At 43.5% G+C, this 18,364-nt stretch overlaps 1 protein-coding gene across 3 annotated transcripts in view; it reads left to right on the forward strand.

Moving 5' to 3' along the window:
* Window positions 1-2,063: 2,063 nt before the first annotated feature.
* Window positions 2,064-18,364, forward strand: part of LOC120051480 (histone deacetylase 4-like) — a 69,617-nt gene continuing 53,316 nt past the window's right edge. For 2 of the 3 annotated variants that reach the window (XM_038998363.1, XM_038998364.1), the window contains exons 1-2: window positions 2,064-2,216; window positions 14,840-14,908. In XM_038998363.1, coding sequence (XP_038854291.1) covers window positions 2,195-2,216; window positions 14,840-14,908 — 91 coding nt within the window. In that variant the 5' untranslated portion in view covers window positions 2,064-2,194. The remainder of the gene's footprint in view (window positions 2,217-14,839; window positions 14,909-18,364) is intronic. The other variant, XM_038998367.1, reaches the window with a different exon arrangement.

Below are 18,364 nucleotides of genomic sequence, written 5' to 3' on the forward strand. Positions count from 1 at the left end.
GTCAGAAAATGATTATTTCGCCAGTAGACTTCCCTAGTGATAAAGTCAATATATTTATTCTGCATCTTTCTCGGGACAGGGCCACCTCTTGGAGCTTCTAGGTGAGCATATCGTTTATCTTTTCGACGAATTTAGCTTGTTGAAGTGCGAAAATATTCAGGATGTTTCTTAGGCAATAATGCATCGATTACGGGCGCGGGGACAATCCTATCAAAACAATGTCTGCTGCCTGAAGTTTCCAGTTGAGCTGCTCGCGCTAATAATACACTTATTCTTACAAAAATAAATTGAATTAGCACAATATGTTGGATATAGAAAGAGTGTTTATTATTATTGTCCGACGTGCTGCATGCGGGAAGAATATGTATGTTAGATCGCTAAATGCCTATCTGGCGCGCGACATATTTAGCTACGCACGGTCTCTGACGTGCCTTGATTTGTTCCTGTGTTCTATTTTTAGAACATGGCGGTGGATAGTGCTATAGACATAAATGTTGATAGGGATAGTGTATCAGCATTTTTTTTTGGCGTTCTAGATCGTAATGTTACGCAATGTTAAATGAGAAATGACTGGGAAAGTCAGCTGTGTCTGTCAATGGGCGGTGGTGAAGTAGCTGTATGCGTCAACCTTTTTTTGTGAATGGGGGACGTGCTGGTGAAATTGTGGTCAGAGAGAGCGAAAGACGGACTGCATTTTAGCTATTGTGTTTTAGTACAACATCCTACTGAATATTTTAGTATGCCTACGTTTTATTTATTCATCAGGAAGCAGTTTTTTTTACATTCATGACAAATGTATACATAATTAAAGAATGTGTAGATGTGTATGTAGCGTGTTAAAAATCTACCAGGTACTGAAGATAAGTAACAAAATTATATTGTACATTGGTCATAGAGCTATACGCCCTGGGTCTCTTTCTCTGAGCTAGAGGGACTGTCTCTCCAAATCTGTCACCCTGTATCACACAACCAGTTTGGGGACAATGGGGCCAGACAAGCGTGGACACACACACACACACACCAAGCAAAGCCCATAGACAGAGGGTGCAGGGGCATAGCGCCCCAGGGGTTTACCCCCTCCTCTACACAGACACAGACACACACGCACACAAACCCCTTTCCATCACAAAGCGTGAATGTGTGCCAGCCGTGACCGACTTTTGGAGGTTTGTCCCGCAGCTCCACTCTCTGCCCCTCTGTCTTGAGAAGCCCTCACCACAACCCCCCACCCCACCTCTCTCAACACACGTCCTCCCTCCCTCCAGGCCATTAGCTTAGCCCTACACATGATGAGTGGTCTAGTAGTCTGTGTTTGTTGTGGGTATTCATTCCATCTGTACACTTAATGATGTGTTAGTGTAGGGGGATTCAGAATGAATAATGATTGTTTCTGAATCCAGCTCAGATTTATGTTGCTGATGCATCATCCTGACTTACTGCCCCTCTCTATCTCTCTCTATCTATCTCTCTCTCTCTATCTCTCTATCTCTCTCTATCTATCTCTCTCTCTATCTCTATCTCTCTTTGAAAGGCTGGTACAAGTGAGCGGGTGTCTCTGATTGGATTACCTGAACAGTAGGTTGTCTGGTGGAGGACTGTTTCCTGTTGCTGACCAGTGAAGACACTTGCGGGTGATTGTGTTTCCTGTTGCTGACCAGTGAAGAGACCTGTGGGTGATTGTGTTTCCTGCTGAGGAGTACTGTGGCCCTGATCTTGGTACACATCAGACCAGCCCCCTTCCCTACACACACATACACACTAACCCCCCCGACCCACACACATACTAACCCCCCCGACCTACACACACACTAACCCCCCCGACTCACACACACACTAACCCCCCCGACCCACACACACACTAACCCCCCCGACCCACATACACACTAACCCCCCCGACCCACATACACACTAACCCCCCGACCCACACACACACTAACCCCCCCAACCCACACACACACTAACCCCCCCGACCTACACACACACACTAACCCCCCCGACCCTACACACACACTAACCCCCCCCGACCCACACACACACTAACCCCCCCGACCCACACACACACACTAACCCCCCCCGACCCACACACACACTAACCCCCCCGACCTACACACACTCCACCTGTCCCGTCCTCCTCCTCTCCAGGCCGTATATTTTAAACTTCACTGTGGATTCTCCAAGGACCATCCTGTCAACAATGACATCACACAGTCACCAAGGTAAGCCATTTACCATGCTCACTGGATCCATCTCACGTAGGCCTAATGTTGTGCTTTGTGTAGCTGTACCATCTCAGAATACCTCCCTGTCAAATCTTATTGAGGTCAATAAGAAACGATGACGTGGACTCACTCAAAATAATATTTAGGGTATTTTCTGTTTCTTTGGCTTGTTCTGTAGAAAATGTCATTTGTGCACATGATTGAATATACAGTATGATGATGTGAAGTGTCCTACTGTTCCGCCTGTGTTCTTCAAATTGCGTCCACGTTAAAGAGTTAGGCTAACTAAAGGTCTCTACTGTTGTGGATGGTGCGATTTGCCGTGTTTACCTAACACACTGGGGGATGTGTGCACTATAAATATCATCGCCCAGGTAACAACTGGAGTGCCCCTGAAAAGGCTCAGAGGTAACCCCTCCAGCCATAAAGTATATATTATGAATGATTCCTGACGATACCAGGACAAGAAAATATCATGATTTTCTCAAAATTATATTCATAGGATGGTCCTTTGGAGGAAGGATGGCTGACATATATTTGACATTTGTATATAAAAGCATAATTGTGAAATAATTTATCAAAGTTGGCATATTTATGACATTTTTGCCTTACCCAGGCTTCCTTTTAAGACTCCATAATGTTTCATATAGGAATCACACCTATACCACATCCGCTAGGAGCCCAAGGCAGGCTTACAGTACCTGGAGTACTTCAAATATTATGATATCGGCCATTTTATTTCAAGAGTCTTGATAGTTGGACTTAATTCATGTGGCGGCCATGATGTTTAAATTTGACTTGAATACATACTGCTCTGCGTACTAAGTGGCACCCAATTGCCTAGTGTACTAGCTTTTGACAGTCACTATATAAGGAATAGGGTGCCATATAGGATTGTCCTAAGTTGTGAGAAACCTTAGAGGTAGGTCTACACCATACTAGGTAGTCCTCACTCCCCAGCCGAGCTCAAGCCAAAGTAAGCACATTACATCGTTAGTTGATGCCTGGATTAGTTAGCCTCAACACTTAGAGTTTTAAATCCAGTCTAATGCTTGTTGGAGATTCTCCATCCTTTTCTCTGTGAGTATAGTGTGATACCAACCCTTTCTTTTTCTCTCTCCATTCTTCTTTCACTTTAAACTGAGCTACTGTAGATGTGTGTGCGCCTGTGTGTGATTGTTCCCATGTCTATGATCTGCATGGGCATTATGAGTCCATTATGAGCTTACTTCCAGCTGCTTTTTTTTAACTTCAGTTTATTTTAGTTAATACTTTCTTAACACTTTTTTTCTTAACTGCATTGTTAGTTAAAGGGCTTGTAAGTAAGCATTTCACCTGTTGTATTCGGCTCTTGTGACAAATAACATTTTGATTTGATTTGCTCCTTTTTGTCGATCATTTGTGGAATTGCAGGCTCTTCAGTTTAAATATTATACTTCCTCTAAATCTTTTCTAAGAAACTCCCCCCCATCTCTCTACAAGTTGGGCTATAGGCTAGTTCTCAGGAATAGGATCAGCAGGTTCACTGTGCAGTCTGTATGAGCGTATATCTGAGAACAAATATGACTGTTTGCGTAGAAGTGATTGTCTGCTCGGCGAGCTTAGCATATTAGCCGTTGACATCTGCTCAACATTGCGCTTGCACTAACACACACAGGCTACAGTAGCCTAGTTTCATTGAAAGATGCTTAGTGCTACATTCGGAAAAAAACATTGTTAACAATATCCACAGCTACTTAGCCAGGCCTGGTGACCATCAGCTGATGCAGACGGTGACCAGTGACACAGAGATCCATTTGTGTGTCCTCACACATTAAAAGTCAGTCCATACCCATTCAACAACGTGATTTGTAGATCCTCGCTAGACTAGAGCTACTAATACACATGGTGAGCACACCTTCTTCACACAGCTGAATATGACATGTAGGCCTCTGAAATGGATCTGTAGGCCTCTGAAATGGATCTGTAGGCCTCTGAAATGGATCTGTAGGCCTCTGAAATGGATCTGTAGGCCTCTGAAATGGATCTGCAGGCCTCTGAAATGGATCTGCAGGCCTCTGAAATGGATCTGTAGGCCTCTGAAATGGATCTGCAGGCCTCTGAAATGGATCTGCAGGCCTCTGAAATGGATCTGTAGGCCTCTGAAATGGATCTGGAGGCCTCTGAAATAGATCTGTAGGCCTCTGAAATGGATCTGCAGGCCTCTGAAATGGATCTGTAGGCCTCTGAAATGGATCTGTAGGCCTCTGAAATGGATCTGCAGGCCTCTGAAATGGATCTACAGGCCTAGTGTAAACAGTGGGGTTACCAGGTATTTCAGACTGTTGCTGCAGTTTTTCCCACACAAAAAAACAGCCCAGTGGTTCTCTGCCAGGACCTGTCAGTCTTCTCCGTCACGCCCCTGTGGTTTTCCCATGATCCTCCGCGGCGGCCCCTCTGTGGTTGTGGTCACTGGTCAGACAGGCACGCTTATCATCAGTTCCCATGGCGATGCAGTGACTGCCCGGGCTGCCCTGTGCAGTGCCTGTCAGTTTAGCTGCGGTAGATAAGAGACCTGCCTGCCCACAATCACAGCACTGTGTGGGTGTGTCACTCCCTTAGCTCTGTAGCTGTCCCATTAGTTTTCTCTTCCTCCATTCTTCCCTTTGTTAGGAAGAACATATCGGAGATTTTTGTCTTCTAATGATTTACTTTGACAAAAGTCTGAATGCTCGTCATACACAAAGCAAGCATGCACGCGCATTCGGAAAACATAGGCCCTAAGCCTTTCAAACTCAACTCTGGACCTCGAAGCTAGTTCCACTGCATATTGTCATTGTTTCCCTCTAATCTGGTACCGATTTATACCCCTGCCCTAGCCCTTACATCCTGTGTTGTTGCTAGGTTTTAGAGCTTCCTCGTGGAACAGTTGGATGCCTGCAGTGCAGAGGTTGCTTAACCATCTACTGAACGTAATGTCTAAGCACACAGACTAACGTTGTTTTTGCGGTGGTGAAGAGATATTGAACGAGTATCCCACCGGGCCTCATAAATAGGCTTAATATTTCAGCAGCGTAGGAAGCAGCACATTGATAGTGTTGGGAAATGATAGCAGTGGGCTCTAGCCGGCAAGGTTTTACGTTGTCCCACTCAGTGATTCTAAGGGTTTCCTGGAACCACCGCAAACATGTTTACCATAGCTAGAGCTGGCCCGGCACTGAGTCATGACACACACACTGTTCCATTCAGAGCAGAGGCACGCTCGGTAAGTGATTGGGCGGTGGCTTTTTTTGAGCTTGATCTTTTCCTGGGAAAGATGTCGTTTTTTGAGCCAATACATCTTTGGCCCAGCAGATGACAAGTGAAGCTGGTCCAGTCTATTCACATTGACAAAGGACTTTAACCTACTGTAATTCAATCCTCTCCTATCTCTGTTTCTATGGGGGTTTTATGTGGTTGAACCAGTGAACTCAACATGCTGCTCCTTGTCCTCCAATACAAGGCTCCTGTTGATGTGGGTTCGAAGAGGAAATGGTTTGTAGTATTATACAACTTTAAGGTGCTGATTGGCTCTCTGATATAAGGCATATGGTGAACAGCAGCACACCTGGTTGTGGTTTACTGCTTCAGATCAGAGTAGACTGATCTTGGCTACAGAGGGTTTGATCTTCATGTTATCTTCTTCCTCAGAGAATAAGTGGTGAAACTAGTAGACTGACCGTGTGTGTCTAAATGTACGCATGTATGTGTGTGTGTGTCAATTTGAGTTTGTGTGTGTGTGTGTTCACGAGAGCGAGTGTGCATGTGTGACGGCGGAACACTGTTTTTGTCTCCTTACCCTCCTGTCATCCCCTCTCCGTCCATTATGAAGATCTCTCTCCTCCCACCACACACTATCCAATCCAACTAGAGGTGAAGGGGTTAACCCCTTCACCTCTAGTTGGATTGGATAGTGTGTGGTTTAACTCCATCTCTAGTTGGATTGGATAGTGTGTGGTTTAACTCCACCTCTAATTGGATTGGATAGTGTGTGGTTTAACCCCTTCACCTCTAGTTGGATTGGATAGTGTGTGGTTTAACCCCTTCACCTCTAGTTGGATTGGATAGTGTGTGGTTTAACTCCATCTCTAGTTGGATTGGATAGTGTGTGGTTTAACTCCACCTCTAATTGGATTGGATAGTGTGTGGTTTAACCCCTTCACCTCTAATTGGATTGGATAGTGTGTGGTTTAACCCCTTCACCTCTAGTTGGATTGGATAGTGTGTGGTTTAACTCCATCTCTAGTTGGATTGGATAGTGTGTGGTTTAACCCCTTCACCTCTAGTTGGATTGGATAGTGTGTGGTTTAACCCCTTCACCTCTAGTAGGATTGGATAGTGTGTGGTTTAAAATCACTCCCACTGCACATGAGAGAGCCGTTCACTTATCCATGGGCTATTTATAGCAACACACGTGAGTGAATGCATGGTGAACAAACAACCATTGTTGCTGGTTTCTTTGTGTGTGTGTGTGTGTGTGTGTATTTTCTGCATGATGGAGCAGTTGTCAGTGGCTGCTGTCATGTGCTGCAGAGCAGACCTATAAATAGAACAACAAGAACACTGAACACAAGGCTTCATGGCAAAAACACTCCTCTTCTGTTAGCAACTGTTGTCAATGCAACTCAATAGCATGTAGGGGAGGGATGGTTGTCTCTCTGTCAAACACCTGTAGACACACATCTCTTTCTTATCAGTGTGAGCCCAGGTGTGTTGATGGATGTCTAGTGCTGATGGCACCTTGAGACAGGTGAAGACAGAGAATATGTACACGTAGAATAACATAAACATGTTACACTGTTGACAGGGTGATGTGGTTGGGTGAGGTCATTCAGTCCCGGGAGAGGGGTGTGGGTTGGGACAGACAGAGGGCCCTGCTGTACTCGGACAGGTGGTATAGTTTGGGATGTAGCTGAGGAATGGCCGGGCCATTGTTACATTGTGTGCGTGCGTGTGCATTTTGTACGTACTGGTAAGTGTCCAACCAGATTTCTTTCTGTCAAAATGCGCATCTTCAGCTTCTCTTGACAAATGTCCTCATTGCACCCAATGACCATTGACAATAACTTCTGACAGACCTTCCAGCCTGACAGTTTGTCCTCTCCCTCACCAAGAATTGGCTTAGGCCTGCTTTGGCCTGGTCCACTCTAGCCTCCACCAGCCCAACACATCCAGGACCAGGGGTTATGTCCTGCCTGGGTGAAACCGCCCTGGACCCTACCATCCAACCTGACTGTCCAGAGTAAGGCTCCACTGAGCGTCCCGTCCCCCTTAAACAAACACCCCATTATGGGCTCCATACTGGGGCCTTGTCCCTCTGCCTGTTCCTCAGCTCTGTTTTTAATTGGCATTAGGCTAGAGACAGCGGCTGGGTAAAGGAGATAATGAGAGGAAAGAGTCTCTTTGTGTGCCCGAGCCGCCCGAGGCCTTTATGTCCCTAACTCCACACAGAGAGAAACTGGATACAGGGTGTACTGCCAGCCGCAATTACAGTTTACACAGACGAAAGCAAACCTATTCTGGCTTTTGACACGGCCTGTCATTGTTTGTCTCCGAGGGACAGGCAAGGGGAGGAGGACAACGATATCAAGTTAAAGTCTGGTATGTGAGTGGAATAGCTGGCTGGCTGGCTGGATGGATGGATGGATGGATGGATGGATGGATGGCTGGATGGCTGGATGGCTGGATGGATGCGCGATTGGTTGAAGTGCTAACTTTTTTATTGATGTTTTCTTTGTTCATTGTCGGGTATCTCTTATAAGCCAGGCTGACATGAAGCTAGGAGGTTCTTAGTGGCATTGCAACGCTCGTGCCTCTTGAGTTCTGGTGGTTCTGAAAGTGTGAGGTTAATGATGGGCTTATTTACTAGGCAACTTCCCTTCTCTGATCGTCAAACCAAAGTTGGTCTTTTCAAACCAAGCCCAGCGTGTAGAGTTAGAGCCAGTCTTCCAAGGCCACACTTCAATGACATTTGTTCACTTTTCTCCTCAATTAATATTGCCCAACTTCCTTAAATCATTCATATGCATTGCATATAGGTCACATGTTATCTAACCATGCTATGCCATGTCAAATGGCGTCTGTGATGCTGGGAAACAGAGATACATGCCTACTCCTCCACTCATTACCCTCCCAATGTTTCTCTGCTCTTCCTCCCAGTGTGAACGGGAACCTAAAGGTCGACTCTGTTCACAGAACGGGTCTCTTTATGACAGGACGTCAGAGCCTGCCCCAGAAGTCAGGGGTCGCTGATTGTGGGCATGTTGCTATGACGTCAGATGCTGACCCCAGGAAGTGAATGGGGTGGCCCTAGAGGAAGTGTCTCCTAAGGAGAGGCCTGTCTGGTTGATGGTATTGTTCCTCTGTGTGTGATCTCTCCATGGTACACACAGCGGGGAGGGGAAGTGCAATAAGTGTAATGAGACAGGAGCATCCTTCCTGACTCTGTGTGTGTGTGTGTGTGTGTGTGTGTGTGTGTGTGTGTGTGTGTGTGTGTGTGTGTGTGTGTGTGTGAGAGAGAGTGATTTACTAATGAGCGTGGAGTGCATGAACGTGGACTGCAAATGGGTACATGAGGACTAGGGCTGTGATGATACCAGTATTGTGAACAGATCAAACTCTTTGGTCTTTTAATAACTGCTGTATGTAAAACGTGTGCTATCGCTAGGAAAATAAATATGACTTTTGATGACAACATAATGTTTGTTTCCAACATTAGGGCTGTTTTTCTAAAGAAGTTAAATCCACTTTGTGTTTTGTGTCCTTGCCACGATACTACAGAGTATCGCGATACTGGTACCGTCCTGGCCCTAATGAGTACCAATTTATTGTAAAACACACATCCCATAGCAGTCTATTTTCCCATGGGAAGAAACACAACAGTGGACAGTGTGGCTGTGGCCTCCTTCCATGTGTGAGCTGTTTGGTCTAGTTAGAGAACAGTTTGGTCTAGTTAGAGACTACAGTACTAACAGTTTGGTCTAGTTAGAGACTACAGTACTAACAGTTTGGTCTAGTTAGAGACTACAGTACTAACAGTTTGGTCTAGTTAGAGACTACAGTACTAACAGTTTGGTCTAGTTAGAGACTACAGTACTAACAGTTTGGTCTAGTTAGAGACTACAGTACTAACAGTTTGGTCTAGTTAGAGACTACAGTACTAACAGTTTGGTCTAGTTAGAGACTACAGTACTAACAGTTTGGTCTAGTTAGACTACAGTACTAACAGTTTGGTCTAGTTAGAGACTACAGTACTAACAGTTTGGTCTAGTTAGAGACTACAGTACTAACAGTTTGGTCTAGTTGGAGACTACAGTACTAACAGTTTGGTCTAGTTAGAGACTACAGTACTAACAGTTTGGTCTAGTTAGAGACTACAGTACTAACAGTTTGGTCTAGTTAGAGACTACAGTACTAACAGTTTGGTCTAGTTAGACTACAGTACTAACAGTTTGGTTTAGTTAGAGACTACAGTACTAACAGTTTGGTCTAGTTAGAGACTACAGTACTAACAGTTTGGTCTAGTTAGACTACAGTACTAACAGTTTGGTCTAGTTAGAGACTACAGTACTAACAGTTTGGTCTAGTTGGAGACTACAGTACTAACAGTTTGGTCTAGTTGGAGACTACAGTACTAACAGTTTGGTCTAGTTAGAGACTACAGTACTAACAGTTTGGTCTAGTTAGAGACTACAGTACTAACAGTTTGGTCTAGTTAGAGACTACAGTACTAACAGTTTGGTCTAGTTAGAGACTACAGTACTAACAGTTTGGTCTAGTTAGAGACTACAGTACTAACAGTTTGGTCTAGTTAGAGACTACAGTACTAACAGTTTGGTCTAGTTAGAGACTACAGTACTAACAGTTTGGTCTAGTTAGAGACTACAGTACTAACAGTTTGGTCTAGTTAGAGACTACAGTACTAACAGTTTGGTCTAGTTAGAGACTACAGTACTAACAGTTTGGTCTAGTTAGAGACTACAGTACTAACAGTTTGGTCTAGTTAGAGACTACAGTACTAACAGTTTGGTCTAGTTAGAGACTACAGTACTAACAGTTTGGTCTAGTTGGAGACTACAGTACTAACAGTTTGGTCTAGTTGGAGACTACAGTACTAACAGTTTGGTCTAGTTAGAGACTACAGTACTAACAGTTTGGTCTAGTTAGAGACTACAGTACTAACAGTTTGGTCTAGTTAGAGACTACAGTACTAACAGTTTGGTCTAGTTAGAGACTACAGTACTAACAGTTTGGTCTAGTTAGAGACTACAGTACTAACAGTTTGGTCTAGTTAGAGACTACAGTACTAACAGTTTGGTCTAGTTAGAGACTACAGTACTAACAGTTTGGTCTAGTTAGAGACTACAGTACTAACAGTTTGGTCTAGTTAGAGACTACAGTACTAACAGTTTGGTCTAGTTAGAGACTACAGTACTAACAGTTTGGTCTAGTTAGAGACTACAGTACTAACAGTTTGGTCTAGTTAGAGACTACAGTACTAACAGTTTGGTCTAGTTAGAGACTACAGTACTAACAGTTTGGTCTAGTTGGAGACTACAGTACTAACAGTTTGGTCTAGTTGGACTACAGTACTACCAGTTTGGCCACTCTAGTAGTGATGCTAACAATTCTACATGGTCGACCTGTAACATAGTCGCACACACACACACACACACACACAGACACACACACACACACCTAATTTCCATAGTAAAGTCCGGCTGCAGGGAGCTGGATCATTTGGGTGTGATTTGCGGAGATATCATCTGACATTGGTTTGCATGTGTCTGTGTATTAGCTGTGTGTGTTAGTGTTTGTCTGTGTATTAGTAGTGTGTATTAAGTGTTTCTGTCTGTGTATATTAACAGTGTCTGTGTATATTAACAGCGTGTCTGTGTAATAGTAGTGTGTCTATGTGTATTACGGTGTGTGTCTGTGAATATTAACAGTGTGTGTCTGTGTGTATTAGCAGTGTGTCTATGTGTGTTAGCAGTGTGTCTGTATTAGCGGTGTGTGTCTGTGTGTATTAACGGCGTGTGTGTATTAGCAGTGTGTGTCTCTGTGTATTAGCAGTGTGTCTGTGTGTATTAGCAGTGTATGTATTAACGGTGTGTGTGTGTCTGTGTGTGTTAGCAGTGTGTCTGTGTGTATTACGGTGTGTGTATTAGCAGTGTGTCTGTGTGTGTTAACGGCGTGTGTGTATTAACGGCGTGTGTGTATTAACGGCGTGTGTGTATTAACGGCGTGTGTGTATTAATGGTGTGTGTTTGTGTATTAACGGTGTGTGTCTGTGTGTGTTAACAGTGTGTCTGTGTGTATTAACGGTGTGTGTCTGTGTGTATTAACGGTGTGTGTCTGTGTGTGTTAGCAGTGTGTCTGTGTGTATTAACGGCGTGTGTCTGTGTGTATTAACGGTGTGTGTCTGTGTGTATTAACGGTGTGTGTCTGTGTGTATTCACGGTGTGTGTCTGTGTGTATTCACGGTGTGTGTCTGTGTGTATTCACAGTGTGTGTCTGTGTGTATTCACAGTGTGTGTCTGTGTGTATTCACAGTGTGTGTCTGTGTGTGTTAGCAGTGTGTCTGTCTATGTTAACAGTGTGTGTCTGTGTATGTTAACAGTGTGTGTCTGTGTGTGTTAGCAGTGTGTCTGTGTGTATTAGCGGTGAGTGTCTGTGTATGTTAACATTGTGTGTCTGTGTGTGTTAGTAGTGTGTCTGTGTGTATTAACGGTGAGTGTTTGTGTGTATTAACGGTGAGTGTCTGTGTATGTTAACATTGTGTGTCTGTGTGTTAGTAGTGTGTCTGTGTGTATTAACGGTGAGTGTTTGTGTATGTTAACATTGTGTGTCTGTGTGTGTTAGTAGTGTGTCTGTGTGTATTAACGGTGTGTGTTTGTGTATGTTAACATTGTGTGTCTGTGTGTGTTAGTAGTGTGTCTGTGTGTATTAACGGTGAGTGTTTGTGTGTATTAGCGGTGAGTGTTTGTGTATGTTAACATTGTGTGTCTGTGTGTGTTAGCAGTGTGTCTGTGTGTATTAACGGTGAGTGTTTGTGTGTGTTAACATTGTGTGTCTGTGTGTGTTAGCAGTGTGTCTGTGTGTATTAGCGGTGAGTGTCTGTGTATGTTAACATTGTGTGTCTGTGTGTGTTAGTAGTGTGTCTGTGTGTATTAACGGTGAGTGTTTGTGTGTATTAGCGGTGAGTGTCTGTGTATGTTAACATTGTGTGTCTGTGTGTGTTAGTAGTGTGTCTGTGTGTATTAACGGTGAGTGTTTGTGTGTATTAGCGGTGAGTGTCTGTGTGTGTTAGTAGTGTGTCTGTGTGTATTAACGGTGTGTGTCTGTGTATGTTAACATTGTGTGTCTGTGTGTGTTAGCAGTGTGTCTGTCTATGTTAACAGTGTGTGTCTGTGTATGTTAACAGTGTGTGTCTGTGTGTGTTAGCAGTGTGTTTGTGTATATTAACGGTGAGTGTCTGTGTATGTTAACATTGTGTGTCTGTGTGTGTTAGTAGTGTGTCTGTGTGTATTAACGGTGAGTGTTTGTGTGTATTAGCGGTGAGTGTCTGTGTATGTTAACATTGTGTGTCTGTGTGTGTTAGTAGTGTGTCTGTGTGTATTAACGGTGAGTGTTTGTGTGTATTAGCGGTGAGTGTCTGTGTGTGTTAGTAGTGTGTCTGTGTGTATTAACGGTGTGTGTCTGTGTATGTTAACATTGTGTGTCTGTGTGTGTTAGTAGTGTGTCTGTGTGTATTAACGGTGAGTGTTTGTGTGTATTAGCGGTGAGTGTCTGTGTGTGTTAGTAGTGTGTCTGTGTGTATTAACGGTGTGTGTCTGTGTATGTTAACATTGTGTGTCTGTGTGTGTTAGTAGTGTGTCTGTGTGTATTAACGGTGTGTGTTTGTGTATATTAACGGTGAGTGTCTGTGTATGTTAACATTGTGTGTCTGTGTGTGTTAGTAGTGTGTCTGTGTGTATTAACGGTGTGTGTTTGTGTATATTAACAGCGTGTGTCTGTGTGTATTAACGGTGTGTGTTTGTGTATATTAACAGTGTGTGTCTGTGTGTAGTCCTATAAACAGTGGACGTCAATCTGGGTCATCTGAGAGGTAACGTGTGGGTCTGCCATCTGTCCTCTCTGTCACTCTCTCACACTCACTCTCTCACTCTCACTCTCTCACTCTCTTTCTCTCACTCTCATTCTCACTGGCCACACCTGGACTGCTCACTGTAACTCTGAAGATAAAATACTCAACAAGGCTTTGATCACACATTGCTATTTGTCATAAATGGCCTCTTTTGCACCATGTTTTGCCTCATCCTCCCTGATCTGCAAGGTGAAGCAGACATACAGACGGCTCCTAAAGCTAGAACTGAGAATATACCCCCCCCCACACACACACACACAGCAGATTGAGTTAGTACTGCATGGTATAGCCCAAGGCCCGTAGCTAATTAAACCTCTGTGTGTGTCTGGTCCAGGGAGAGCTCCAGAAATAGACCAAACACAGCAAGACGCTAGCCTGTTTTCCTGTTTCTTTCCCCCGAAGGGACCCCACATGTTGTTTTCCACGCCTATCTGTTTTTAAAGAAGTTAAAGAAAGCAAAGCATCTTCATGGCTTGATGCAACATTATGTACGCCACTGCCAAGTGTGCTTATCTGGACAGCAAACCTGTGTGTTTGTGTGAGAGAGAGGGGAGATTTGTTTTTCGTTTTTGCATCTGTAGGCCATGCCCTTTTCTGAGGTGTTTTGTTGCGGCTGGCCATGTCATTATGCTCTCTGATCTCTCTAATATCGTAGCCTCTCGTTTCCCTGATTCTTTCCTTTCCCTCCTTTTTTCTTGTTGATCATTTTCTCTATAGCCCCTGTTCCCTCCCCCTCCTTTTCTCTTCATCTCAGCCCCTACCCAGTTTCCCTTCCGTCTCCCCCCTCCTCTCTCCCCCCTCCTCTCCTCTGTGGTTGGTCTATTTATAGCCCTGTCTTCCCAGGGCTCGGCTGGTACAAAAGCCTTTTCATGTTGCCACTATAATTTCAGCCTCGGTGCCTACGTACACAGACGGGAGAGAGGCATGGGCACACAGCTAGGTGTGTGTGTGTGTGTGTGTGCGCGCGCTGTACCCAAAGGGAGTGTTATTTTTACCTTTCCCCTCCTCCTTTTCTCTCCCACCCTCTCCCCTTCTCTCTCCATCCCTTTCTCCCACACTTGCTATGCTGAGCACAGCCAGTTTCAGCCGAGCCCAACAACCAGCCTACACACACACACACACACACACACACACACACACACACACACACACACACACACACACACACACACACACACACACTGTCTGATGAATGAACGGTGCCATTCCACTAAGCTTCCTTCAGGGCAGAGAACCCCTGGCATCTCAGCATGAGTTCCCAGCGTAGATTCTCTGCTGTTTCCAGGCGATTCAGGCTCTCTGGGTCCATAGCGAAGCGACGGTTGCTCCGTTAGGCTGATGCCGCGGTGGCTCCCTCTCAGAGAGGTGTAGTTCGGTCGGTTGTCGGTTGATTGCGGGAGGGTTGTCTCAATGTTGCGGACCATATTTGAAGCGGAGTTCTCTCCCTCTCCCACAGAGGGACTCCTGGGCAAGGAGCAGCAGCTGGATGTCCTGAAGACATCTGCCCTCAACCACATCCCCACAGGTAGGAGACCAACACATTACCTGTCTGTCTTTCTTTCTGTGACTGAATGTCGATCGTTGTCTTTAGAATGTGTGTTTTTTAAGGTCTGTCTGTCACCCAAAGCTAAGATGAAAGCAATCCGGCTTTCTTGGAGGAGAAACGTTATGTGTACTAAAACTGATAAGAATGCTGAAGTCATTTCACAAAAGAACATTTGCGGGGTGTGACGTATAACTTCAAATTAAACCAAATCGTTTACAGTCATGACTACTGTTTTCAATTTAATTTGCAGCAAATACTTTATGAATTTATTGTAACAAATCAGCTTGCAAGGTTGCTAGCCAACTAGCCTGCTAACGTTAGCCCTACTAGCTTGCTAATGTTACATTAGTACTGGGTAAGTCAGACAGTTGCTATAATCACCTAGCTTACAGCTACATTAAAGTAAAGCAACGTTTTGGAAATACATAACGCCATTTAACCAGTTACCAAATAATGTTACCGGTATATGCAGTTATCTAAGCCAGCCAACTAAAGTTAATTATTTTAGCCTACTAGCCTAGCTAGCCAACCACCACGGTTGACATAGCTAAGGAGTAAGCCAGAGAACAACTAGTCACAGGCAGGAACCCACAGAACACAACAGCGGAGACATACCGATTGACGGCTGAGTTAGCTACAATAGTCAAAGAAGAACCAAGGAGATGCCTTCAGAGGGATAGTCAGATACACTATATATATATATATATATATATATATATATATATATATATATATATATATATATATATATATATATATATATAAAAATTGTCCAAATAAAATAAAACACTTGAATGATAGGTGTGTCCAAACTTTTGACTGGTACTGTATATATATATCATCTGATGCAATATATATATATATATACAGTACCAGTCAAAAGTTTGGACACACCTATCATTCAAGTGTGTTATTTTATTTTTACTATTTTTTTTATATATATAGTGTATCTATTACCAAAAAGAATCTAAAATATATTTTGATTTAACACTTTTTTGGTTACTACATGATTCCATATGTGTTATTTCATAGTTTTGATATCTTCACTATTATTCTACAATGTAGAAAAATAGTCCAAATAAAATAAAACACTTGAATGATAGGTGTGTCCAAACTTTTGACTGGTACTGTATATATATAGTAGCCACCCTTTGCCTTGATAGTAGCCACCCTTTGCCTTGATGACAGCTTTTCACACTCTTGGCGTTCTCTCAACCAGCTTCACCTGGAATGCTTTTCCAACAGTCTTGAAGGAGTTCCCACATATGCTGAGCACTTGTTGGCTGTTTTTTCTTCACTCTGCGGTCCAACTCATCTCAATTGGGTTGATGTCAGGTGATTATGGAGGCCAGGTCATCTGATGCAGTACTTCTTCACTCTCCATTTTGGTCAAATAGCCCTTACACAGCCTGGAGGTGTGTTGGGTAATTGTCCTGTTGAAAAACAAATGATAGTCCCATTAAGCCCAAACCAGGTGGGATGGTGTATCGCTGCAGAATGCTGTGGTAGACATGCTGGTTAAGTGTGCCTTGAATTATAAATAAATCAGTGTCACCAGCAAAGCACCCCCACACTATCACACCTCCTCCTCCATGCTTCACGGTGGGAACCACACATGCGGAGATCCTCCGTTCACCTACTCAGCGTCTCACAAAGACACGGCTGTTGGAACCAAAAATCTCACATTTGGACTCATCAGACCTAAGGACAGATTTCCACCGGTCTTATGTCCATTGCTCATGTTTCTTGGCCCAAGCAAGTCTCTTCTTATTGGTTTCCTTTAGTAGTGGTTTCTTTGCAGCAATTTGAGCATGAATGCCTGATTCACACAGTCTCCTCTGAACAGTTGATGTTGATGTGTCTGTTACATGAACTCTGAAGAATTTATCTGGGCTGCAATTTCTGACGCTGGTAACTCTAATGAACTTATCCTCTGCAGCAGAGGAAACTCTGGGTCTTCCTTTCCTGTGGTGGTCCTCATGAGAGCCAGTTTCATCATAGTGCTTGATGGTTTTTACAACTGCACTTGAAGAAACGTTCATGGTTCTTGAAATGTTCTGTATTGACTGACCTTCATGTTTTAAAGTAATGATGAACTATCTTTTCTCTTTGCTTATTTGAGCTGTTCTTGCCATAATATGGGCTTGGTCTTTTACCAAATAGGGCTATCTTCTGTATACCAATGCTACCTTGTCGCAACACAACTGATTGGCACAAATGCATTAAGAAGGAAAGAAATTCCACAAATGAACTTTTAACAAGGCACACCTGTTAATTGAAATACATTCCAGGTGCATGAAGCTGGTTGAGAGAATGCCAAGAGTGTGCAAAGCTGTCATCAAGGCAAAGGGTGGCTACTTTGAAGAATCTCAAATATAAAGTATATACGTTTATGGTTACTACATGATTCCATATGTGTTATTTCATCGATTTGATGTCTTCACTATTATTCTACAATATAGAAAATAGTAGAAATTTAAAAAAAAAAAAACTTTTGAATGATTAGGTGTGTCCAAACTTTTGACGGGTACTGTACAAACGTATGTGGACACTAGAGGTCGACCGATTATGATTTTTCAACGCCAATACCGATACCGATTATTGGAGGACTAAAAAAAGCCGATATCGATTAATCGGCCGATTTTAAAATATTGTTTTTCTTTGTAGTAATGACAATTACAACAATACTGAATGAACACTTATTTCAACTTAATATAATATATATTAATATAATATAGTTCCTTGCTCAGAACATGAGAACATATGAAAGCTGGTGGTTCCTTTTAACATGAGTCTTCAATATTCCCAGGTAAGAAGTTTTAGGTTGTAGTTATTATAGGAATTATAGGACTATTTCTCTCTACGATTTGTATTTCATATACCTTTGACTATTGGATGTTCTTATAGGCACTTTAGTATTGCCAGTGTAACAGTATAGCTTCCGTCCCTCTCCTTGCCCCTACCTGGGCTCGAACCAGGAACACATCGACAACAGCCACCCTCGAAGCATCATTACCCATGCAGAGCAAGGGGAACAACTACTCCAAGTCTCAGAGCGAGTAACGTTTGAAACGCTATTAGCGCGCACCCCGCTAACGAGCTAGCCATTTCACATCGGTTACACCAGCCTAATCTCGGGAGTTGATAGGCTTGAAGTCATAAACAGCGCAATAGCTGCTGGCAAACGCACGAAAGTGCTGTTTGAATGAATGCTTACGAGCCTGCTGGTGCCTACCATCGCTCAATCAGACTGCTCTATCAAATCATACACTTAATTATAACATAATAACACACAGAAATACGAGCCTTAGGTCATTAAAATGGTTGAATCCGGAAACTATAATTTCGAAAACAAAACGCTTATTGTTTCAGTGAAATATGGAACCGTTACGTATTTATCTAACGGGTGGCATCCCTAAGTCTAAATATTGCTGT

This window comes from Salvelinus namaycush, chromosome 7 (assembly GCF_016432855.1).
Source record: "Salvelinus namaycush isolate Seneca chromosome 7, SaNama_1.0, whole genome shotgun sequence".
NCBI classification, from domain to species: Eukaryota; Metazoa; Chordata; class Actinopteri; order Salmoniformes; family Salmonidae; genus Salvelinus; species Salvelinus namaycush.